General features: G+C 43.4%; 1 protein-coding gene across 1 annotated transcript in view; it reads right to left on the bottom strand.

The window, feature by feature from the left end:
* Window positions 1–25,329, bottom strand: part of MALRD1 (MAM and LDL receptor class A domain containing 1) — a gene marked incomplete at its 3' end in the record, with an annotated part of 156,338 nt that overhangs the window by 55,956 nt on the left and 75,053 nt on the right. Inside the window, exons 12-18 of the mRNA XM_015414606.1 lie at window positions 24,649–24,755; window positions 22,613–22,783; window positions 20,450–20,564; window positions 17,051–17,203; window positions 16,766–16,871; window positions 11,728–12,095; window positions 6,839–7,260 (exon numbers count right to left, since the gene is read on the bottom strand). Of these exons, the coding sequence (XP_015270092.1) occupies window positions 6,839–7,260; window positions 11,728–12,095; window positions 16,766–16,871; window positions 17,051–17,203; window positions 20,450–20,564; window positions 22,613–22,783; window positions 24,649–24,755 (1,442 nt within the window). The remainder of the gene's footprint in view (window positions 1–6,838; window positions 7,261–11,727; window positions 12,096–16,765; window positions 16,872–17,050; window positions 17,204–20,449; window positions 20,565–22,612; window positions 22,784–24,648; window positions 24,756–25,329) is intronic.

Raw genomic sequence — 25,329 nt, 5'->3', positions numbered from 1 at the left:
ATTCCAATGGGGTTGCTATAACGCTGTTTTGCTGTTCTGTAATAGTGCTATAGTGCTCTAAAGTGAACATTCAAAAAAAGCCGGAGATCGCCCACGTGGGCAAAAAACGGCAGGAAAAAGCATTTCAGATCCGGGAGAAGAAACTGAAGACTACTTGGAAGTGGTTTACAGGTAAAATGGTTCAGCCCCATTTCCTGAATGGGACAGAAGCGTTTGTGTGTGAAAGTACAAATGTATTCCGGTAGGGAACCGGTTCTAAAATGGTTCTGTCTGAAATGTCAGACCAGAAACAGTTTGGGAACCGTTCCTGAACCAGAATATATCGCCTGTCTGAAATTCCTCTTTATCTATTCACTCCAGAGAGTGTGATATGACCAAGAAAGGCCTGCCTCTATAGGATGTCAGAGGAATTTGAAATCAGAGGAATCACTAACAACATTGGTTCTTAGAATGAGCTACTCCTGCAAGTACTGAACAATTATTTCTTCTCAAATGACATACTAATTATTATTGCAGTTTCAAAGACAAAGTTGCTTGTGAAATCCCTATATTTAGCTTTTCTAAAGTGCAATCCTAAACAGAGTTGTACCCGTCTAAGTCTATTGTGTACATAACAAAACTCTCTTTTAGGACTGCCGTGTTAGGAAGCAATCCTAAGCAGGTAACACGGAAGTAAGTCCCATTTTAATCAATAGGGCTTATTGCCAGGAAAGTGTTCTTCAGATTGCAGCCCAAGTATCAGATATATGTACAAGGAGTATTAAAAAAAACAGTAAGTGGCAATCCACATAGGGTGCATGATGGGAACTTTGTATCAGTTCCAACTATGAATTAATAAAAGACCAAGAGTATTTCTGATGATCCCTTGTGACTTGACAGGTCCAACAGAGAACAAATGATGCAGTAGCTTTCCTGAACTAAGAAAGTTTGGGTCTGGTCAGTGTTTGGATTGTAGACCTCTGGAGAACTCTTACCTATTTACATATGTATACCTCCACTTTTCTCCTCAATGAGGACCCAAAGTGCTTTACAACATCATTCTCCCCTCTTCCATTTGACCTTCACAACAATGTTTGTGTGAGGTTGGTTAGGATGAGACAGTAAGACTGGCCCAAGGTCAACCAGCAAGCTTCCACCGCAGAGTAGGAATGTGTTTTCCTGGCTCTTAATCCAGCACTCTGACCACTACACATGCTGGCTCTGACCACTACACAGTTTGTCATGAATTCCAAAAAAGAAAAGTGGGATATGAAAGTAAGAATTGAGAAGCAAGCAAACACAAGAGAAAACCACAGCATTCCATAATGCATAGAGTTTAGCACAGATCCAAAACAAACATTTGGCAGCATATAATTTTAGTGTCTGATATTAAGGGAATCAGGCTGTTATAGGTGTTCTTGTCTCCCCTGATAAGTATAAACGATCTTAAGAAAGGCCCTTTTATGTGCACTGTTTTTGTCACTATATGCTTAAAAGCTTTTGCTTATTGTACAGAAGGAAATACCTGACAAAAGGATTATTTTTTAAAAAATGCTGTACTCCATCTTGAGTGAAAATTGCATCAGGTATTGATTTTCCACTGAGGACAAAAATGGTATGTTTCATCAATATAAGAGAATGTCATTGGCTAGTGCAGTTCTTCCCAACGTCCTTTATATGGAAAACATGAAACTGCACTGCTCTGAAACAATTCTAAAAGTTTGAATCAGGCAACATAAGAACATAAGAAAAGCCAATGTTAGATCAGGCCAATGGCCCATCCAGTCCAACACTCTGTCACACAGTGGCCAAAAATACCAGGTGCCATCAGGAGGTCCACCAGTGGGGCCAGGACACTAGAAGACCTCCCACTGCCCCCCCAAACACCAAGAATACAGTGTATCACTTGCCCCAGACTGAGAGTCCCTATCTATGAATTCCATGTGTTAATCACTCTTTAGGTGAAGAAATACTTCCTTTTATCTGTTCTAACCCAAGTGCTCAGCAGTTTCATTGAGTGCCCATGAGTTCTTGTATTGTGATAGATAGTGATTAGGAATGAAGATAACTGGAAATATCTATATCAGTTTGGGGACAGGGAATACATTCTGAGGTCTGATTCACACAGTACATTTTTTCTCCATAAAAGCAGTCCAGACTATGTCTAGCATGCCTTCAGGAAGAAATATAAAATGTGAATTGAGTGATCACGTATTTGGCAGGCAACTATTTCAGGAGGAACTGGACAAGGTGTTTCTTCAGTCATGGTTATTATTGCTACACACATTAATGATCGAAGTATTCACACATCACATTTGTCTACAATGCACCTACCAGAAGTACTTGGGGGAAAAAAAGAGGGTTCTGAATGTATAGTACCTCCTTTCATTTTCAAAAGGGTAGCCATGCTGGTCTGCAGTAGAAGAGCTAGATTTGAGACCATAGAAACCTAGAATATCTTGGGAGTATACGTTTTCAAGAGTCAAAGCTCTCTTTGTTATACACAAGTAGGACCTCAGGTGACTTGAAACTAAGTGACTTCAGTTAGGACCATCTATTTATAGTAAGGTGACAACAGCACTGACCAAGCTTTCCTGGCTGTTGTGCAGTTTGAAAACCCTAAAGAGTGATTAAATTATCACTTTATATTTCTTAAAGCATCCTACAACATATACCAGAAATTAGACATTAAGAACGTAAGAACATAAGAGAAGCCATGTTGGATCAGGCCAATGGTCCATCCACTGCAACACTGTGTCACACAGTGGCCAAAACCCAGATGCCATCAGGAGGTCCACCAGTGGGTCCAGATTTCTATAAGTCCTCCCCCTGTTGCCCCCCAAGCACCAAGAATATAGTTCATCACTGCCTCAGACATAGTGTTCATTATAAGAGAATTTTCAAAAATTGCAACTGGAGGATAGACATCAGTATCTCTCAGTTCACAAGTCAGTAATATCAAAGGAATAGATAAAATTCATGGTTCACAATTATTCCAACATACTTTGGCCCCGGTCACACGAGTGGGAAAATCTGCAGTGGAAGGGAGGCATTTTAGCGCCAGATCAAAAAGATGCGCAGTAATGCGACATACTCTGAGGTGCTGCGCATATGGCGATAGCCAGCGATCACACGGCAATGTTGAAGTGCATCAAAGGCCAGGAAGAACTGGCATGGGTCATACACGTGTCAGATGCGCCAGATTAACTCCGCTTCTGTGATCCGACGCTCGACTGTGACCCCTGTTTTCTGGTTGCTACTACCTTTTTGCTGGTACTTTTTAAATCTGCTTCTTTGGGCCGATGGTACGGGTTGGTGACGGGTGCTCTACACTTCCCAGATGTTGCCATATGATTGCGCCCATTTGATGCACCCTCAACCCATCCGTTTCGCAGGGCAAATCCTTCCGTGTGACTGGGGCCTTTGATTTACTAATCCATAGTACAATTCTAGGCAGAACTGAAATCAATGGACTCCCTGGAGTAACTCTCCATTGGACTGGATTTTAAGAGATCAGGTTGGTAATTATTCTGACATACAGGCAGGGCCGGACCGTCATAGATTTATTTTAGGCAGCTGCCTGGAGCACCCCCTTAAGGAGGGGCACCAGGCTAGCCTGCTGCTTCACCCCTCCCTCACCTCATCAAAAGCTCTGCTGTTCCAGACAGAGAGAAGGGAAAGAAGAAGCAGAAGTGGCTTCCCAGGGAGCATCCCGCTCACTGCCGCCACCTCCCTGAGGAGAAGCCGTCAAGGCATAGTGGAGCCCAAGCAGAGATGGAAAAGCATCTGGTGTGGGCTCCATGGCATGGCCGCACTCCTTCCCCTCCCCTCTTCTGCAGTGCCGAAGAGCTGGGGGGGAAGGCAGGTAGCATGCGATCAATAATGAGAGGTGTCAGAGGATACCGCGGCCAGGCAAGCCCCTCCACACACACGCACCCCCACACACTGAGACAGCCATGGGAGCCTGGAGGGCGGGGCAAGGGGGAGTGGGTGAGAGGCAGAGAGCACACCCGCCAGGCAATTCCCCAGTCGAGGGAGGGCACGCTGGGGGATATGTGTGCCAGTCCAGCCAGAGGGATCTGCTGTGATGTGGATGAAAAGGGCTGGACGAGGTATTGATCATGAGGGCACTCAGCATTCTTTGGGCCATCCCAGAATGGGCACCGTGGGAGAGAAGTTGTTTGGGGGTTTGAGAGAACAGGTGTGTTGGTAAGCTGCAGCTCTAGGCATAGGAGAGGGGAGAAGCTGGGAAAGTTTCTTGTTGTATTTCTTGATTTGTTGCATAAAGGACACAAATTCAACGTGAAGTTGATCCCAGGATGGGGATAGGAGATCAGGGGGGGGGAATCACCTGTTGAATTTCATTATAAAGACATGGGAGAACTTTCTGGGGGGAAATGATATGCCTAACTGATTTGTATGTATTCTCTGTACATTTTACAAAACCAGATATTTTTCTCATACTGGATTTACTCATTTCTGTATGGCATTCTTGGTGGATGATCAGAGGGTTCTAATAATAATAGAAATAAAAACCAGTTTGTGCTAGGGATACCACAGTTCATACATACCTTGTTCAGGTGAGGAAAAGTAACTGAGCTGTGGTTGAGCATGGCTGAATTAATTTGAGCATTCCACATTAACAAAGAAGAATGTGTCATCAAGTCGCAGTTGACTCATGGCAAGGCCTTCCACAAGGCATTCCAGGCAGGATAGGAGCAGAGGAGGTTTGTCCTTGACTCCTCGCCTTCCCCCATCTAGCAATCCCTATCTTCCTGGGTGGTCTCCTATCCAAGTACTAAACATGGCCAATACTTCTTAGCTCCCAAGCCTTGGCAAGCTCAGGCCACACTGGCTCAACAGGATGCTCATTAACAAAAGCCCCCTCTGCAGAAGCTCTCCCTGACAGGAGGAGGAGAGGGAGGTCCCTTCCTTTGGCTGGGAGAAAAATCTGCTACTTGCACTTGTCTAACTTGCTCAGGGAGTTTGTGCAGGTGCTTTTTTTGGACTACCCCAGTAGGTGGAAAATAACTCTCAAAGTGAGGGGAAGAGCTGCAAACGCTCAGGCCACACTGGCTCAACAGGATGCTCATTAACAAAAGCCCCCTCTGCAGAAGCTCTCCCTGACAGGAGGAGGAGAGGGAGGTCCCTTCCTTTGGCTGGGAGAAAAATCTGCTACTTGCACTTGTCTAACTTGCTCAGGGAGTTTGTGCAGGTGCTTTTTTTGGACTACCCCAGTAGGTGGAAAATAACTCTCAAAGTGAGGGGAAGAGCTGCAAACTATTATTTCATTTGCAGAAAACAATCTAGTTTCTCCATCACTGGAAACCCTGCCTGGTTTTAACTCTTGATTTGTTTTTCAAAGGATGCCTAACTTTTCAGGGATGAGATGCTCCAGAAAGGGGGGGAAATGCCTTGTGATTTGTGTTTTTCCATTTGAGATAGAAAATCAGAGATTGGATTACTTATTCTCACAATTAAAAAAAAGAAATTAGCAATTTCAAATTTTGTGTTTTTCATTCTTCCTAAAATGCATTTATGTTTGAAAATTGGAGGGCGCGGGGGGGGGGGCGCCAGAAGGTAGCTTCGCCTAGTGTGCAAAAAAACCTGGCACCAGCCCTGCATACAGGGTCCCAGAATGAAGCAATGATGTTTCCATAGATATAAAGAATCAAAGCTGTGCCTTAATCAACATATTACTGCAGCAGTGCAGAGGCTAGGCACCTTTGCATCACCCACACCTTTGCATCACCCACACCACTCTTCCACCACTAAATATTACAAGAGTCATATGAGAACAAACCAGTTGAAAATAACTGCCTAGGGATGGATTGACTCTTAATTTACTGGTAAGGATGCCAATGAGCTTTGAAAGCTTACTTGGACCAGGTCAGTGGCAGTTGCTTCCTCCCATTATGCTGTTGGTTGGGTTTGGTGCACTCCCGAATCCTAAATGCCCATGTGAATGTCAATCTATGCTGACCCACAAAGATAGGTATGGATCTAAATAACACTATTCTCCAGCACAAGGAATTTAAAAGGAGGCTAAGCATGAAACTCCTGAATTACAATCCATCAAGAAGGGCTTCACAAGAGCTTCGGAATCCTCCATCATTACAGAATTTAACCAGCACAACAAAACTAGGGAAATTTCTGATTACTGGTATTGTGAATGTTTTCTGCACTTTTCTTGGTTGCATTTAAATTTTACACTTCACCATCTATTTCCTACAATTTATGCACCTTTGGCCCTGCTCTTTAAAATAATTTTTGTGTTATTTATTTAGTTCATTTACACCCACCTTTTCACCCAATAGCATCTTACATTGTTTTTGTCTCTTCTGTGTTATCCTCACAACAGCCCCTGTGAGGAGGATTAAACTGACAGATTGTGACTGGCCCAAGGTCACCCAGCAAGTTTCCATGGCAAAATGGAGATTCAAACCTGGGTCTCCCAGATCATATCCTGACTCTAACCACTACACCATGCAATAATTATATATAACAAGGATCTGGTACACAGATCACAAAAGCTTGGGCTAGGATAAGGATTTGTTAGTCTGGAGCCAAAAGATTCCTGTTTTATTTTTGTTGCAATAGGCTAACATGGCTTCTCCTCTAGAACTGGAAACTCTAGTAGTATCTAAAGTGTGTGTGTGTTTGGCCAAATGATTGTGACACATTTTGAAGCAGAATATCAGCCAAGAGTCCCTGGATAATGTTTACTTATGAAAGAGAACTGTTTTCAAGAGCGTGTGGTAAAACTTCCATTGTCTTCTATACGGGGGGGGGGGGCTTTTCCCCTCATATTCTTTCATTCGTTTCTAAGCATGCAGATCAGAGACTGAAAGGACCATACCTGAAATGGCTCTGAACTCTGAATGTAAAGGATTGTCCTTATCCATCTGTTCCCTTGATTACCAAACGTGTGCCACAGCAGATGTCCCCTTGTGTTGCTCACTGTTCTCTGGAAAACGGCCAGTCTGTAAATATGCTTTCCAAACATATGATAGTGGAAGCGAAAAATGCAGCTTTTGTTGTTTTCTGCAAAGGTAGAATTAAAGACGGGGCTCAGCAGAGCTGCTCTGTTTTGGAACACCTGTGGCTCTGAAGACTCTAAGTACAGGTAGTGCCCTTTGACTGTGCCCAGAGTATGATCCTTCATTGGTCCTGTGTTCAGAGTGGGAGTCGGGCCTTGGTTTCTGGTCCAGTCAAAGTCATCATCTGTATCTTGTTCCCAGTTGCAGAGTCCAAACTCAAAGTTGCACTGCAGCGCAGCCACTGAAACCAAGGAATTAAAAACAAATAATAATAATGACACCTGAATTCAACTGTATTTAAATTTAAGCTAGATTGATCCTTTCCATGGCAATTTTAGGCAACAGAAGGTTAAGCTAGTATATATCATAGTTCAGCACCCAAAATAAAACATAGGTTCTGATTTTCTGCTTTCAAAATGCATCTAAGCACAGCAGTCTTAAGAGGGGGCACATAGGAGTCTATTGACTTTCCATGGTCACTTGTATAACTTGTATAACAGGTCAATTTGGCTGAGTAGTTGTCACGGCTCAGGTGGGGTGTCACCTGACGCTGCCAGCACTCTGCATTTAGGATCCCTTGAGAAGGCCCAGAGCACCCTCCCAAGACCTTCAGACCTCCCTTTTGGCCAAATAATAGGCGTGAGGACCAGGCAGAGTGAACAATGCAAATAGTTTATTTTATAACAGGTCAAACAGTAAGTGGGTGAAATGAAAAGAAATCAAATGCCCAAACGTGCCTAAATATATACGATACTGGGTCTAAAATCTCTCATACAGCTCTATTAATGGTGTCTAACCAAGTGTGTTACACCTGAGTAGCGCTGTCATTTTCCAATAATGCAGACAGTGACAAGCCAATAAATCATCCACCTGCTCCAATCAGGAGACACCCCATTCTAACCAAAGACGAAGTCTAAACAATGGCTGATGTTTTTAAAAGGTTGATATATTAATGCGGAATTGCAAAAGCATACCCTTTGGGGAAGAGCACATCTGATTTCTCTTGTCAGCCCTGGCGCCCACTCATTGCATGACCTTTGGTGTCGTAGTTAAGAGCGGCAGACTCTAATCTGGAGAACCGGCTTTCATTCCCCACTCCTCCACATGCAGCCAGCTGGATGACCTTGGGTCAGTCACAGTGCTCTCAGAGCTCTCTCAGCCCCACCTACGTCACAGGGTGTCTATTGTGGGGAGAGGAAGGGAAGGTGATTGTAAGCTGCTCTGAGACTCCAAGTGAAAGGCGGGGTATAAATCCAACTCCTCCTCTTCCTCCTCTTACCCCTATTGCAGTGGTCCAAGCCATGGCTCAGGCCTCTCAGCTGGGTTGCAGAACATCTATGCACAGTGGAGGTCGGGTCTAGAAAGTATGGAGACCACTGATATAAAGCATGCTGCAGCCTTTGCTTGGTTCTTTGAATAGTCTAACAAGCTAAGGCCAAATATCCTCTACTTTTGATTTGGGGATCATGTAGCCATTTGTATGGGCTGGAGAATTCTCCCAGGATTCTGTTCTCATCATGTTCATTGCCATCTCCACTGCTGCTTCATCCTTCTTCCTGGATTAGCCATATAGGAATCATATAGCATGACTTCACAGAGATAGTGAATCAGATTTGAGTTCAGGGTAATGTGTCTTTCAGCAAGTCACAGCAACTGAGAATGGGGCCAATTGGAACAAATAAATGTTTTTGAAAAGCAGAGCTGAAAAATCATCCCCCTCCCGAAATGATTCCCAGTAATATTAAACCATACCTGCAAAGGTTCATTCACCTGCACATCCTAATGTGATAAAGGTGTCAGCAATGCCCTTGAGTCATTTATATTGATTAAACTGGACAATCATTTTGAGCTCAACAGGGAGTTGGAGTGATTAGTTTGTTATAAAAAGTCATTACTCCTCCCTAAGGTTTATGTACACTATTCAGGTTCATCCCACTTTTCTCTGTAACAGGGACCCAAAGCAGCTTACCACATCATTATTCCCTCCTCCACCCTATCCACACTGTAACATTGTGAGCGTATTTTGTCAGGTAGGGTATACTGACAGATTGTGGCCAGCCCAGGATCACCCAATGAGCTTCCATGGCATAGCAGGAATTCAAAACAGAATGTCCCAGGTCCCAGTCTAGCACTCTAACCCCTACACCATATTGGCTCTCTAGTTTGATGGGAGTTTTACAGAAGAACTTACAACTACAACTTTTTAAATAAGAAAAACTTAAAATGGGAACAATGACCACCTGAAGATGGAAATAAAAGTGCTTATCATCACTTTGAATAATACAGGTGCCAATCACAATAATCAGCGTTAGAAAGGTCAGAATTTCCTTCCGGAAACCAGTAAGGCTGCCTACATCCTCAAAATCCACTTATGTTTTTGAGTGGGTCTTGGTTTAACCCTTCGTTCTTTATCTCCTGGTGAAGTAAAGCCTAAGCTCACTCACTGCATTTGCCCACATCCATCCCTGGCTGCTCTTGGCCCGCCTCTCTTTTTTTGTCTCTTCCAACACTGAGGCTGTGGTCTCACACACACTAAATGATCCACTTTCATTCCACTAAGTGTACTTTCCAACTGGATTTTATTGTGTGTGAACTGACAAAATCCAGTTGGAAAGTGTTAATGCTGTTCTTAGTTCTGTTTGAACTATTTTTATCATTACGTTCTTAATCTTTTATTGTGATGGCCTTTGGCTACATACAATAAATCTCTTTTACACACTTCAGTTGGAAAGTGCATTGAAAGTGGTTTGAAAGTGGATTATTTAATGTGTGTGACCGCAGCCTGAATGTACATTGTCTTTAATTTTTCTTTTTGATTATGTTTCACTGAAAAGCACCACAGATTGGAAGATACAATATAAGCAAAAAGTAATGCCTGCAAATATCCTAATCAAAAGCTGCCATCCTATAAACATTGGGAGTAAGCAATATAGTGATACATTCTTCTGAGCAGACATACATAGAATTGTGGCAAAGGGGACCTGGATCTTTTTTCACTTTTAGAGGGTGATGTGCATCAGCAAGAGAGTCAATGTATGTTTTGAATAATTCACAGATAGAAAAAAATATTTTTAATCTCATATTATATACGTATCCATCCTAGGCTGTTTTCAAAACAAATAAAGGCAAATATACACCCGTCACCTCCCAAGTCTACATATGTTTACTATTCATTGGGGTCTTGCTACCAGGTGGATTGTGCATAGGAATGCACTTTTAATCTCGTGAGATGACTATCTATGCTGCCCGCTAAAGGATTTCCATACAGAAAATCCAGCTTTGTTCCATTTACTTTTTGCACTCTGCTAAATTCACATGCACAAAGGAATATAGCAAATATATTCATTGGTTACCTGTTTTTTTTTTTTAAGAGACTGACATGCATCAGCAAGAAGGAATGCCTTCCCTCAAGTGGTGCATTTGATGTCATCAGTTCCTTTTTAAAGAAAATTCACAAATGCATTCTTGAACTGGCCGACTGGCCACTGTCTGTCAACAGACACATTGTTGTATTTGTACAAAGTTCTGAGAGGCTGTCAAGGACAAACCTCATATAAAGGGTTATGACATATAAAGAGTACCACAATAATCCAGTCTCAAAGTTACAAAAGTGTGGCTAGGTCAGCTGAGTTGAAGAGGGGGAAAACTAGCCTGTGAACCAAGCACAGAGGGTAGAATATGCTTCTCACAATACATCGGTTTGAACTTCTAAGAGCATATGAGCAAATGCAGATTTTGAACTCAGACTGGCAGTGACAATGGCAAATCCATTCCTTTCTAGCAATGCCAAATCCACTCTTGGCAAGACATCACCTTTTCCAGCCCATAACATCTCCAACATGCCTGGACTCAGTCTACATGAAAACAGTTTTGACAGACTTCACTGAAAAGAAACCAAAGGCAAAGCCTGAAGGTGCAACCAAAAATTTAATAAAGTTCCCTTTTGCAGTTATAGGTCATTGGTTACCTGATCTGATGCACTTTGAATCTGATGCACTTTGAGATCCTTCAACAGACACACAAATCTGGCAGTCCCTACATGACTCTCAGTCTTCCATCTCACCAGAAAAAGAGACTATAGATGTCTGTTACATGCAAACATTAAAAAATTCTCCTGAGTAAGAATCTCCAAAGGCACCAGAAATTTTATGTTTCGGCAATTTTGCTTCCCTTTGGCTGCTGCTTTTCAGGTGTTTTATGCACTCTATCCTTTGGTCACAGGCATCAGTGAAGCACATTTGATCAAGGCAGGGGTCTCCTACAGGTAGCCTGTGAGCTACTGATAGCTCACCAGCTGCTGCAGAGTAGTTCATGCAGCCCCCTAGAGAACCCAGGAAAAGATTATGAAAAGATCCGCTCTGGACTTTTTTCTTTAAGCTTTTATTTCATGGGATTTTTCTGTGTAAGGCTTAGATATTAGCTTCATTTTTGGTGTTTTTCTTAATCCATATTCTATTTGTAGGACAGAACCAAATTTAGTGACATGCTTGGGAAGGGGGGGATATTTTGTATTACTCAGAAGTAGCTCTTGTTAAAGAAAAGGGTGGTAACCTTTGATTTAAAAAAATATCTTTCCTTCTTTACATTCTCTGGGTTAAGCCAACCGAACTGTGCTCTAAGCTCTCTCATGTCTGAGGATCAAAGATTTACACAGTGCCTGAAACGGATCCAATATTATAATTTAAGTAAAAATGATTAAATGTCTTACTGCAGTTGTCTTCATCAGATCCATCTCCACAGTCATCAACAAGATCACATACTGATAAACTGTCTATACAAGCTTTAGAGTCTTGGCACCAGAAATAATCAGCACTTTCGCAGTTTAATGCTGGAGGTGGCAATGCACAGTCCTCAAATCTGATGTCATCAATTGCTGAGACACCATCATAAAATCCAAGGCTGACTTTATTTAGAGATAATTGAAAAGGCCGTGGGAGGCGGCCAAGCTGAATGAAAGCCTTTAGCCACTGATCTCCTTGATTGTAGTATATCCTCCAGAGGACTGTTGGATCTTTGAGTCCATCAACAAGCAATTGCATTTCTGCTGCCCCTACTGACTGGCCATAGTTGTAGTACCTAGCAAGAATATAAAAGGCAGAAATGAAACATGTGAAAATTCTACTGGATCTATGAAACAGCTTTAAACCAAGGCAGACCATTGGTCTACCCAGTCTTGTATTTTCTGTTCTGACTGGTCATAGCCATCCCAATGTTTCATGCAGGGTCCAAAGATCTTTCACCACCCTGCTACCCAAAGTCTTTTTTTTACTGGTGATATGGAAAAGGGTATTAGACATTGTATATGCAGAGTATGTGCTCTGCCACTGAGCTCAATGTGAATCACAATCCTTATTACCTAGCTCCCCAGAAACAAGGGAAAAAGGGACTAGCTTCATTAAGGTCAGAAAGGTTCTCAGTGTTCCCTAATGTTCCAGTTACTCTGAAGAGTAGGTAAGCAAATGTATTTACTGACAATACATAAGGGACCAATAGTAAGGTTTAAAGTCAAATGATGCTTATATGATGTTAACTGCTTGGTACCAATTAGCGATTCTTTGGCTGCAGTCACACGGAACATTAGCCACGCTAGAGAGACGGAAGATAGGCGGATTTTCCAGGCACGATCTCACCGCCACATCTGGGAAGCGTAGAGCTCCCACTAATCACCTGAGGCTTCCCTCTGAAGTTCTGGTTTAAAAAACTAGTACCTCCGAGGTACTAGTTTCCGGAAACCGCGGGGCAAGGGCGAGCATCTGATCATGTTTCCGGAGGTAGTTCCGGCGCCCACCCATGTCCCCTAGCTAAAAGGTGTTCTTTTTTTCCAAGTCTTGACGGATGCGCACAAGCACCCAATGGAGCATGCACAAACTTTAGTTTAATAAAAAACACACAACTTAGCAGCTCGCTAAGACTTGAGTTGTGCAGAGAAGAGGAGAGCAGCCCGAAGAAAGCAACAAAGAGTGCACGGCTTGAAGCGAGAGACAAATAGATAGGCCCAGGAGGTCGGCACTCACCCTGGCCTCGATGACAGGCGCTGGAGGAGCTAGCGGAGAAGGAGGCATGGTCAGGGCAGAGCGGGCTGAGCCATGCTGCTTTGCCCTCTTCGCGCGCCCCACCAGCCGCCTCCCCGGACTGTTGCCCTTACAGAACTATTGCCCACCCCCTGCCTGCCTCACTGGTGGGGGAAAAGCCGTGCCCTCCTCTCCCCAGCACCACTTGGGCAGCTGTCTCTGGCAGCCCCCTCCTCGCCTTCCCTTGGCACGCGGCCCCCGCTTCTTTGCCCCATGGCTCCTATTCTTTGCCGTGTGATCCGCACCTCCCCCTATCCACCGGACCTCCACGGGACCTCCACGGGAGGTCTGATCGCGCAACCGCGCATTATATTGCCCCGAGGCAAACAGCCACGCTCCCCCCCCCCCGCATTTTCCTGGCTGTGTGACCGGAGCCTTTAATGTGTAAACTATATGTGATGTCATTTGGGGTATAAGACCTTCTGCCCTTCCTGGTTATGGCATAATACAGTTTTGGAACTGCTGAGTGCAGCTCTGTATTCCCTGTTTTAATCCATTAAATAGATATTCATCTAACTCGTTGGACTCCGACTGTGTGTTTCCAATTCGGCACGGGAGCACACAGGCAGATTTGTGCATCACTATGACTCCTGTTGGCTGGGATCCAGAACGAGTTTCATGCTTGCATATATTTCATAGAATATCAAGGAAATTTAGGCAGTTATTAAGTTCATTACGAATTGTGACCTGGATAGCCCAGGCTATCTTGGAAGCTAAGCAGGGTCAGCCCTGGTTAGTGTGTGGATGGAAGATCTCCAAGGAAGTCCAGGGTTGCTACACAGAGGCAGGCAATGGCAAACCACCTCTGAGTATCACTTGCCTTAGAAAGCTTATGGGGTTGCCAGAGGTCAGCTGTGACTTGATGGCAAAAAAGTTCACTATGGACTAGTTTGTAACTACTTAATTATAGTATACATGTTTACTAATGTACCTATATTCATTTCCCCCTGCTTTCTATAAAACAGCAGGGACTAGCACAGTTTTAGAGCTAAAATGCTGGGAAGCATGAACTTGTAGTGTATGGCTAGAAGCGGATCAGAGCAGGTTGGTCAGCAGTTCAGAAATATTAGTCTAGATCCAACCCAAAAACTGTTGACCAGCTTGCTCTGATCTACTTTCTATTTCTTAACGGGGAGACTGGGGCCAATAAGAATAAAAACAAATGTTATCTAAGTCAAGTTAATTAAAATTTCCTGAGAAAAGGCCACAAAAAAGTTAGAAGCCATAAAGCGGGGCTGTCAAAACATAAGACCCGGGGACCGGAACTGGCCTGCCCAGGGCTCTTATGTAGCCCGCAAGCAACTAGTACAAGGGACGGAACAGGAGACTGTTTAGGGGGGGCGTGAGCAGAGCCACTCCGATTGTGGCTTCAGCATGGCGGAACAACCTCATCTGCAGCAGTCAAGCAGCATGGGAGCATCTGCCCAGTGCTGCACTGCTGGCTCTCCAGTCTGCCCATCTGGGTTTTCCTTTGGACTCCCCTTTCAGCCCATGGGGCCTTGCAGTGAGGATATACCAACTTGGAGCTACGAGCTGCTGTCCTTATACAGCTTATACCTCTGGTACCCCACATTACATTTTATGGCACACATGGGCCGGCCCAACAAAGGCTACGATCACACGCGCCTTTAGATCTGACATGGGTGCAAATGCCTGATGGATCTAAAGGGTGCAATCAGACACAACATCTGGGAAGTGTCCTGCAGTCATTGGTAACCTGTGCTGCTCTGCTGCAGAAGCAGAGTTAAAAGACACTGGGGAAAGTCAAGTTCTAACGGATTCCAACAGGCCACAGACCTACTTTCCCCTGTCTGATCATGCAAGCACACTCTCATGCCATCAGGATGGTCTGATCATGCCATCTCAGCTCGGTGCTGTCCCCCCCCCTCGCAGTATGTGCATCATTGGTGCGATTCCTTGTTTATGCACATGGGAAACAAATGGCCAAAAAAAAAAAAGACTCATCTGCAGTTGCATCTGATCGCACAGTGACGGGCTGAGCCCGCAGCTACAAAGGGTGGTGTGATCTTGCAACTGTGCTGTGTCAAATTCCTACAGAGGAAATAGCCTCACTTCCACTCCATTTGAACTGGTGCGTGCAAACGCAGCCAAAGTCACATTTATGTCAGATCTGGCCCTCATAACAAATGAGTTCAACACCACTGCCATAAAGTGACAAAGATGTTGCCATTCATATGACAAAATTATTAGACTCCAGCAAAGCACACTGAGATGCTATGTATTAATTGAATGCATTTATTTCAACTGAGTCGAGGAATTACTGTATCAGTATGTATTTAGGATATGATAAAAATTAGTGACTATTCTACAGCAGTCTCAAGACTTGGTGTTATAGCAGCATAACAAGATAGTATACCAGAAATATTTGCATTGGAGCAAATGTTTAATTCAAGGTCATTGATTAACAACTTGTCAGACACCACCACTGTAGAGTTGTCAACAGCTGTAGAATTTAGCTAGCCTTATTTCCAAATACAAGTGGGGGACCTTTGAGGACTCACAGGAGTGATCTCATTTTCCCACTCCCTCGCTTGCTTTTTATCTTTGCCTCCCCTGGAAGTGCCTGTAACCCTTCCCCTTTCCTTCTCAGCCAGCCGCTAACCTACCTACCCTTTTCTGTTTCTCTCCCTGGCAGTCTCGGCCCCTCCTCAGCTATCCTCCCCCCCCTTTTACTCCTCCTCCTCCAGCTTTACCTTCTCTCCCTCTTATTCTTTACCATTTAGTCCGTCTCTCTGCCCCACACTGACATAGGCTTGGGATCCTCAGCAATGCTGGTTGAGGGGTTATCTAGTAACCCCCAAAATGGCTACAAAAATCTCACAATACCATCTTGCAAACTCAACAAGCAGCATATATTGTTTCTATGATTTGAAGGTTTTAACCTTCCAATGAATATATTAAAAAAAAACCCAACCATGTTTTTCTGCAAACCTGGGACTTCCCTCAGGCCTGCAGAGCAATGTGCATATCTAGATTTGGCTGCACTGGGGATTTTTTGATCCACACTCTGGGACTATGGTTCAGAATCAGATATGATTGCAGTACAAAATTCATCCTACTAGGAGCATTAAACCAGTTATACAGGCTCATGGCTCAGTAGCCACATGTGGCTCTTTGACATGCCATGTGGCTCTTCTGAGCACTGTTCTCCAATGTGACACCTGATCCATGTTTCAAGAAAATGGGCAACACGATGACCCAGTGGGGCTTCTGGATGGCAGGTGGTTTCCACCTTGAACCAGCTGCTGCAGGAGGAATGGGTAAGGCTGCCAATTCCAGCTTGGGATATTCCTGGAGACTTGGGTATAGAGCCTGGGAAAGGTGGAATTTGGGGAAGGGTGGGAGCTCAATGGGGGTACAATTCCACAGAGGTCCACCCTCCTAAGTTGCTGTTTCTGTCAGAGAACTGCAATCTGGAGATCACTTGTAATTCTGGTACAGCTCTGGAACCACCCCACCTTAAGGTTGGCAACCCTAGGTACAGGTAGGCTTCAACATACCATGAGGTGCAAGCCTCATGCCTGGGATAAAAGTGGTTGTTTTGACTGATGGTAGTTGAAAACGTGGCTCTCTGTGAGTACCGTTAAACTAAGCTCATTGTCAATCCATTGGCAGTTGTGTGCTTCTGTAAACTTGAAAAATCAAACTTCATACCAGAAAGTCATGGTGCATCCTGATCCAGCCTGGCTGAATTTGGGGCTTTGTAGTTGTGCAATTTGTGAGATACTGCTGCTGTTTTTCAGAATGAACATAAAATGACCTGTCAAGAGCAAAATAGATAATGAAATACCATTTCATGTACCTATGCAAAAGAAAAAGAAAAAAGGCTGAGGTCATATATATTATGCATGCCTATCCCTCACTCATTTAAAAGTGGTCTAACATGAAGTAATTTTATGAATATGTTCTTTGTAGCAGAATTACTCATGGCGATTTTACCTTCAGAATGGTTGTGGGTGTGATCCCGTGGTGGAGTTTGTTTCTGGAAAGGAAGCGGTAGGTCACTTCTGGAGCTTCGTACCCAGGTAAATCCATCAGCATTGACTGTTTCCAGCCAGCCACAGCTGTCTGTTTCAAAGTCACATGCAGCAGCTGCAATAGTCATACAAGATTTTATATTCATTGCATCACTTTACCCAACAGCAACCGAATATATAACTGATAGCATCAAAGCTCAGTGTGCAACTTCTTAATTTCTTTTTGCTTTCATCCATTGTCATCATGAGGCTTGTCACTCTGTCCATTTTTGATGTGTTCAAGTTTTGTATTTTCCTTTCCCAACATTTCTATTTTATATGCCATTTATAAACAAATTGATGCAAAAATAACATTGAAAATGTGTTCATTTTAATAGGAAATTTTGCATGGCGAAATAGAAATTGGTACGAAAGTAAATATTCATGGATTCAGTATATACAAGGAAAATGCAAACTCAAAATAGGGATTTTCATGTCCTACATGCAGGGTTGAGAAATTTTAAAGCATTGCTCATCATAGCACTTCAATCTGTACGGTGAAATAGATCCAACATAAAAAGGCATACACTGTACCCACACTAATTTATTTATTATTTATATTGTTACAAACTCTATAAAGTGCTTTCTGTCCTGTCCCAAGGTGGCGAACAGATTAAAACTAAACATAATGAAACATGCCTTAAAATAATTAAAATAATCAAAACCCTATGCGGGAGCACATCCAGACTGTGCTAGAGTCACTGCACTGGCTGCCAATAGCATCCTGGATTCGCTTCAATGTGCTGGTTTTGACCTTTAAAGCCCTTTATGGTCAGGGGCCTGTCTACCTGAGGGACCTCCTCTCCCCACATGTTCCCCAGAGAGCACTGCGATCAGGAACACAAAACCGCCTGGGCCTCCCTGGTTCTAAGGATGCTAGGCTGACATCGACCAGGCCAGGGCGTTCTCCCTGGTGGCACCAACTTACTGGAATGAGCTCCCAGGTGAGATCAGGGCCCTGTGGGACCTTCAGCAGTTCTGCAGGTCTGTGAAAATGAAGCTTTTCTGGCAGGCATTCCAGTAGGAGTGGCACCCATTGACGGAACCTGTGCTGATCTGCCAGTTGAAGCTATTTAAAGTGGTTGCACTGTGGAACGTGTTTAGATGCACTTTATTATATCATGCTGCCAATGATACATTAATGGTTTTAAATTGATTATGTGTTTTATATTGAAATGTATATTGTTTTAGTGGTTTTATGTGAGCCGCCCTGAGCCGCTATGGTGGGGAGGGTGGGGTAGAAGTTAAACTAATAAAGAAAATAAATAAATAATAAATAAATAATCACTTTGCTCTAGAATAGATCATTTGAAACTTGGTCAATAGTTATTGAAATCTCCTGGGTCTGGGGTAGGTTTTTTAGTAGTAATGCCTCACAGCCTGAGCACTGGATACAGCATTGTCATTGTGCAACAACAACCAACAGCAACTAGATTTTTCTACATGGACTATTATAGTGAATAATTCCTATAGCACAACGATCCAAGGATGTGTGAATGCAGACAGCTCTAAAAATGTAAACTTTCTCTTTTTCAAATGTCATACTCTAAATATGGCTCTATTATTCTGACAAACCATTTCCAATTTTAGTTTTTATCTGAAATGTAGCTGCAACAGTATGAGAGAACAAACCACATCAATACATACTTAGAGTGAAAAGTGTTTCGCCTTTTGAGTGCTTCATCTTAATTAACTAACCACCCTAATGAAATAATGGGAACTATGGTATAATGCTATTGATGCGTACATTTAGTGGTCCTTATGGCGTGAGTTACAGATCAATGTGCTTTCACTTACGGCACATGGCTTCATCGCTGCCATCTGGGCAATCGGGTGTGAAATCACAAAACTTGTCTGATGAAATGCAGATTCCTTTGTCACATGGCAAATATCCAGGTGGGCAATAAAGGGATAAAGAATCACTGGTTGCCAAGTTTGCTTCTCCTTAAAAATATGTATTGGTTTACAAATCAATTGTTAATCTTTTATTGTACAAAGAACATCATAATTCCTGCCTGTACAGGTAAAAAGATAATTAGGCATTATTCCCTATAGTCCCAATCCAAAGATAGTAGTGAGGAAAACAGATTTCCATCCATGGACCTTGCTACAGCAGGAAATGTCAGATGCTACTGAATGTGGAATTTACAGCACAATCGTAAACAGAGTTACACCAGACTACATCTATTGAAATCAATGGATTGCACTGTCAAGAACCTAGCAAATGTGGTATAGTGGTTAGAGTGTTGGGTGACCCAGATTTTTAAAAAAACAACCCCTTTATCATGGCAGCTTGCTGGGTGACTTTGGGGCAGTCACGAACTCTGAGCCTAACCTACCTCACAGTAGTGAGAATAAAATGGGAAAAGGGGATTAAGCTACATTGGGGCCCCATTGGGGAGAAAAGGGGTGTACAAGTAAAGGAAATAAACAAATCTACATTCAAAGAGGGATTACAAATAAGAATCGATGTCAGGGGTAGGTATTTGGGGGCGGCTGCAAATGGCCTCAGGATGACCCACCACTGTGAAAAAGCCAACATTTGCAGCTTGTGAACTTTCTCTGTGGTGACAATGGCGGTGCTGTCCCCTGAACATCTGTCCAACTCTTCCTCCCCTTTTGAAATGCATACTACCACTCTTGCACACTGCAGTCCAGTGTATATTCACTTGTCTGAGCAACAAATAATGGTTGCCAGCAGCACCATCAGGAACAGCCAAAAACAAAGCAAAGACAGGCAAGCAAGTGATGCAGTGACAGCTGCTTGTTTACCTGGGCAAGTGAGCAAGAAGCAATAGTGAACAGGAACAGAAGCTTTCAAAGCTACAAAATATCATAGTCCAATCATAATAGATATCCTATACCATGACTGATTTTTTTCCCCTGGAAACAGACTAGCTAAACATATTTTTAAAAACGGTTCAAACTGAAAAATCAGTTCAAACAACTGACAACATGAATATGGCCACACAAAGCTGCCTTTTACTGCTTCAGATCACTTGTCTACTCTTGTAATTATTGTCTACTCTTAATAGCAGCAGCTCTGTGGCGCCTTGGGGGGAGGGAAGCTACATTTGAGTTCAATAGTACCTTAAAGAGCAACAAGATTGTCAGGACATAAGTTTTTGAGAGTAAACACTCCCTTCATCAGTTATCTTCATCAGATAGGGGGAAAGGTGATGCATATCACCCACTGCCTAATCTTTTTAACTGGAGGTGACCAAGACTGAATTTGGGACTTGTCACATGCCAAGCAGATACTCTACCACTGAGCCACAATCTCTCCTCCAAAGAGGATAACGAAATGTTTCTTTGTCCTTACCTTCCATGTAGATATTTGAAAGGGAATGATTAGTTGCCTCACATGCCTTTGTTATGCTGATGTCATCTATAGCAACAACAGCTTTTGCTGATACGACCGTGGCTTGTAGAATTATCTGTGATACCAAAGAAAGAATCTCATCAAATGCTACATCACAAATGTCTTCATCTATTCTGAGTATCCCTGCAGATCCCTGACCAAGCCTCTGGATACAAAAACTCACAAAGAACATCAAGCCTGCAGTTGTTACAAAAATACCAGTAGAGTACCAGCAGCCATGGCAGTGCACCAGCAGGGTCACATTCTTTGAATTACATATCTCTTAGGTGAGAAATGGTGATTGTTTGCAACAGTTTAATTTACTCACGGGTTCATTTATGCCATCTGTGCTGAAGCCAGCAAGGCATTTTCACATGAGATATAATATCCAGTGTGCTATTTGTGTGTAAACTCATAATGGCAGCCAACTAACAAATAAAGCCATATTTTATTGCAGAGGTCACTGGAGGGCTATGCATTGGGTGACTAAGAAATAGCTGTTAGTGTAAGAATCTCATAGAGAAGAAACATGACTGAAAACAATTCTTAAAAACAGAAGCTTCTGTTGTGCTGTAAATATTTACGGTGTCCTGAATAAAGCAAAGTGGGATTGTATAGTAATCCAACATAAACTTGTTATAGGGATACTTTTTATGGCTTATTGGGTCAACTGCAGGCTTCATTTCAGAATCACAGCAAAAATATACTCCTATTGAGACACTCTCAGGACAAAAATATCCATATAACCACTAGAAATCTTATGAGGAATTTATTACATGTGGCCAATTTATGGCCAAGGCCAAAGGCTTGAGGCTCCCAGGTTCCCACCAGGATCAGGGGATCCCCCACACCCAGCTCCTGTTCCCTGCTGCTGCTTCTGCAGCTGGTGAGAGAAAAATAATGTAAAAAAAGTTGCCATTGTGATGGCATGATGTCACATCCAGGGAAAACCCAGAAGTGAGATAAGTTTGTTCTAGAAAGGTGTGAAGTCACACTGTCGTCTGATGGGATGTGTTGGCAACCCTACACAGGCTTCTGGAGCAAGAGGTCTGCTGGTCTGAATACGGCATTTCTGAGGAGCAAGAAGGTCTGCTGGTCTGAATACGGCATTTCTACCTGTTTCTCCTGAACTATGGAGCTCCCCAGCTCAAGAGACTAGATTTAAAATCAAACCACATCTCAGGCACAAGAGCAAAGCTGGCATGAGAAGTCACTATTCTCAGGCATCTACCAAGGTCTCAGCAGCTTGACAGAGCCTGCCGTCAACTAGTTCCTTTTGCTGCTTCTCCTTATGGTCATCACCATTTTCTAATGTATTTGACTGGACACTTTCTCTTGGCACTGATGATGCGTGGGCCCATTGCTCTGCCTTAGCAACCTAGAAAAAAATGTCCTGCCTCCTTAACAGTGGTTTAATGGAATATTATGAAAAGTTTCACCCATTCATTCCCACATATTAAGCTTGTATTCATTTTCTTCTCCAGGTTGTTGGCAACATTACTCCACCTCAGTGCCGCCTCCTTTCTCACTCACCCATCGGTACTTGAGGCAAGCAAGTGGCTGACGATAATAGCAGCAAAGAACTCCTGCTGTTATGTGTCGAAACAAGATTTCAGCAAAGAGGTTAGCTAGAAACAGTCTTGTACTTTAATGCTCACTCTTTAATGTGCCAGAGGAAGTGCCCAATCAATGCCTCTCCCATATTTTGGACTAGACACAGCATACTTTCCAAAATTTTGGCCACCACTTATTATAACATATATTTTATTACAAATCCTTCTGTATTATCTATTTGCCTATCTAATGCATTTTCATCTCACCCTTTCTAGAAGGAGTGCAAGGCAGCATACATGACCCCCCCCCCCGTTTTCCATATAACAACCCATAAGGCAGGTAAGTCTAAGAAAGAGTGACTGACTCAACATCATCCAGGGAAACTTACTGGTAGAATGGGAATTTGAACTCAGGTCTACCTGATCCTAGTACAACCACTCTCAGGCTTGGGGAAGGCGTCAAACTTTGCTGAGCTGAGTGTGTAGGTCACATTCTGTTCATTACAAACAGGAAAGCCCAGACAAATAATGACTTGCATCGAGTTGTACATTTGCCTTCTAAGGTGCTTACCTGAAAAGGTCCTGCCATTTCATCAGTGGTGTTTTTTATAAGTACAGTTGCCTTTGTCCACTGCATCTTGCTCTTGAAAAAATTTGAGTCAAGTAACGTTTCCAAATTTTGAGGAGTTCTAATGGAGACGGTCAACTGGGAATCCTGAGACAGCTGATACCAAAATCTCACCTGTTGTAAAGGTTTTTTTGGAAAATGACATTATTGACCCTCCAGTCAATATACATACACATCATAAAGCAAGTACTGATAGTTCTTAGAACACTTGCAAATAATACCAGACAGTATCAGAAGTCTCAACTGTACTGCTACAACTGGGTTTGCAAGGATAAGATTTCCTTGAGGGGAGAAGAAGGAGACTATACTGCACTAAGATGTACTCTTCCATTCCTCCCCATAAAGTCCCAAGAAAAAAAGGTGGGTGAGCAGAATACTTGGCCATGAACTGTTATTTCTCCATCTTATGAACCTGGAAACTGGGTACTGGCTTCCTAGCTGTCTCTTCCCAATAGGTGTTAGCTTCCTAACAAAGGATGTAGCAGGGTGTAGCAGTTAGTCTGTCGGAGTAGGATCTGCTAGACCCAGGTTCCAATCCCACCGTGCCATGGACTCTCTCTGGGTGACCTTGGACCAGTCTTTTAGTCTAACCTATTTTATGGTGTTGTAGTGGCAATGATAAAACGAAGAAGGGGAGAGTGATGTTGTAAGCCCCATGAGAGAGAAATAAAAGGGTACAAATAGCAAAATAAATAAATAAGTACAGTATATAAAGGGGGGTAAAGAATTCTCCTGTCAACCCAACTAGGTTGCTAAATGTTCAGATGCAGTAGATAAGATTGCCAACCTCTGGGAAATGGCTGGAGATCTCCTGCTATTACAACTGATCTCCAGGCAACTATCATGTTTTGTGGCCAAGGCAAAAGGCCCACTACCATTAAGTCACAGAAACCCCCCCCCCCAGCATCTGGGTATGGTGGACAGTCCCAACTATAGCCAAGTCCCCAGGCAAGAGGTCAAGGCACCATTGTCAGGAATCAATGCAGGGTGAGTTCCAAGAGGCGTGGTAAGGTCCGTTTTAAAGGTCGCAGCAGAAGAGGTCAAGATACAAGATGAGTCCAAGAAGTGTAGTCAAGTCCAGAACAAAGGTTGTAGCACAAGGAGCCAGGATACAGAGCAAGTCCAAGAGGCGTAGTCAAGTCCAGATTGAAGGTTAAAGCACAAGGGGTCAGGAAGCAATGTTGGTCCAGGGAGTTACTGGGAAAAGCAGGGAGCTGGAACAAAAGTTGTTGCCAGTAAAAAAAAAACAGCCTGCAACCTCTCAGTATTTATGGGACTGCAGCAGCCCCTCCCAGCCCAGGTGTTTCTTGTCTTTTACAAGGAGCCAGGAGTTCCTTCAGGTGTGAACATTTACTATCACATTCTCTTCTGCCTTTGCCTCTTTTCCCTTCGATGCTCTAGTAGTGTAGGTGGGGAGATTCCCTCCTCCTCAGAGATGGGTTGTAATTCCTGGGAAGAGTTTGTGCTTGTTAAGGACTCTGGCTATAAATCTTGAGGAATACCCATACTTGTTGATAGCTCTGGCTGTAATCATTGGAGAGGATCTGCATCTGTTGACAACTCAGGCATTTCCTCAGTCAGCGGGTTAAGGTATTCCTCATCTGCTTCTGAGTTGTTGTTTGACTCACCATCGGCTGGACCTGTCTGAGGCACTGGAGAGACTGACTGAGCTGAATGGTGAGCCATGAAAGTAACTGAGATGAGTTTACCTGGAGAAAATGGCTTTCAGCCTCCACCCTCAAAATCTCCAGGTATTTCTCAACCCAAAGCTGCAACCCTAACAATAGACCTCTGAACATCAAGTGCTGAAGACAATCTAAAAGGATTATTCTGATATCACATTGTGCCTTCCCCAGATGCATGTTTTAGGTCACTGTTGGACTGAGCTACACCGACATTTATTTCAACATGCTTGTAAAATAAAGAGAGAATAACTACTTTTGCCAAGGAAGGCAGTGGACGTTAGGGAAAAAAATTACCTGACAATGTGCAGCACCAATGGATAATTCTGTAAAAACTGGACTGCTGAGATGAGAAACGATAGGCTTCATGTATGTAGGTGAGCCTGTCACATAAATAAATTTTCCTGAAAATTAAAAATAAGAGAGCTGTTAGGAATATTTAATGCCAGAAAAGAGGAACAACACATGTTCTTATTCATGACTGTGACTGGCCTTTTCCACCTACTGAGGGGACTCGTGCAGCCTCCTGTGGTTTTGAGGTACCAGGGCCAGAGGTCACAGGGGCCAGATAACGTGTGGGGGAGGCATGGCTGTTTGCCCCAGAGCAAAATAAAGTGTGGTAGCCCAATCACATGGTTCCCCGAGTCTGTGCGCTTCAGCTGTTAGCTGGTGATCACACAGCAATGCTGCAGCGTGGCAAAAAAGCAGTGTGGTGCGATCACACAAGGGTTTCACATTTGTGCGCATGCACAGTTCCACGGATCAGCACTGCTTTCAGTTTCGTGTTTGTGCGCATGCACTTATGAAAAACATCCAGTTTGCAATGAGACATGGATGGGCCCCGGATGCCACAGGATACTAGCGCTCCCATGATCAGATGCCTGCCTGTGCTGTGGGTTTTCTGGATACTAGTGCACTTTCCTTGGTACTTTTTAACTCCACATCTTCTGTGGGACGCCACGGGTTGGCCATGGGTGC

This window comes from Gekko japonicus, unplaced genomic scaffold, assembly GCF_001447785.1.
Source record: "Gekko japonicus isolate JY-2015 unplaced genomic scaffold, Gekko_japonicus_V1.1 scaffold780, whole genome shotgun sequence".
Classification (NCBI taxonomy): domain Eukaryota; kingdom Metazoa; phylum Chordata; class Lepidosauria; order Squamata; family Gekkonidae; genus Gekko; species Gekko japonicus.
Note: the sequence above shows the minus strand (reverse complement) of the source record. Positions and strands in the feature narration are given on the sequence as shown.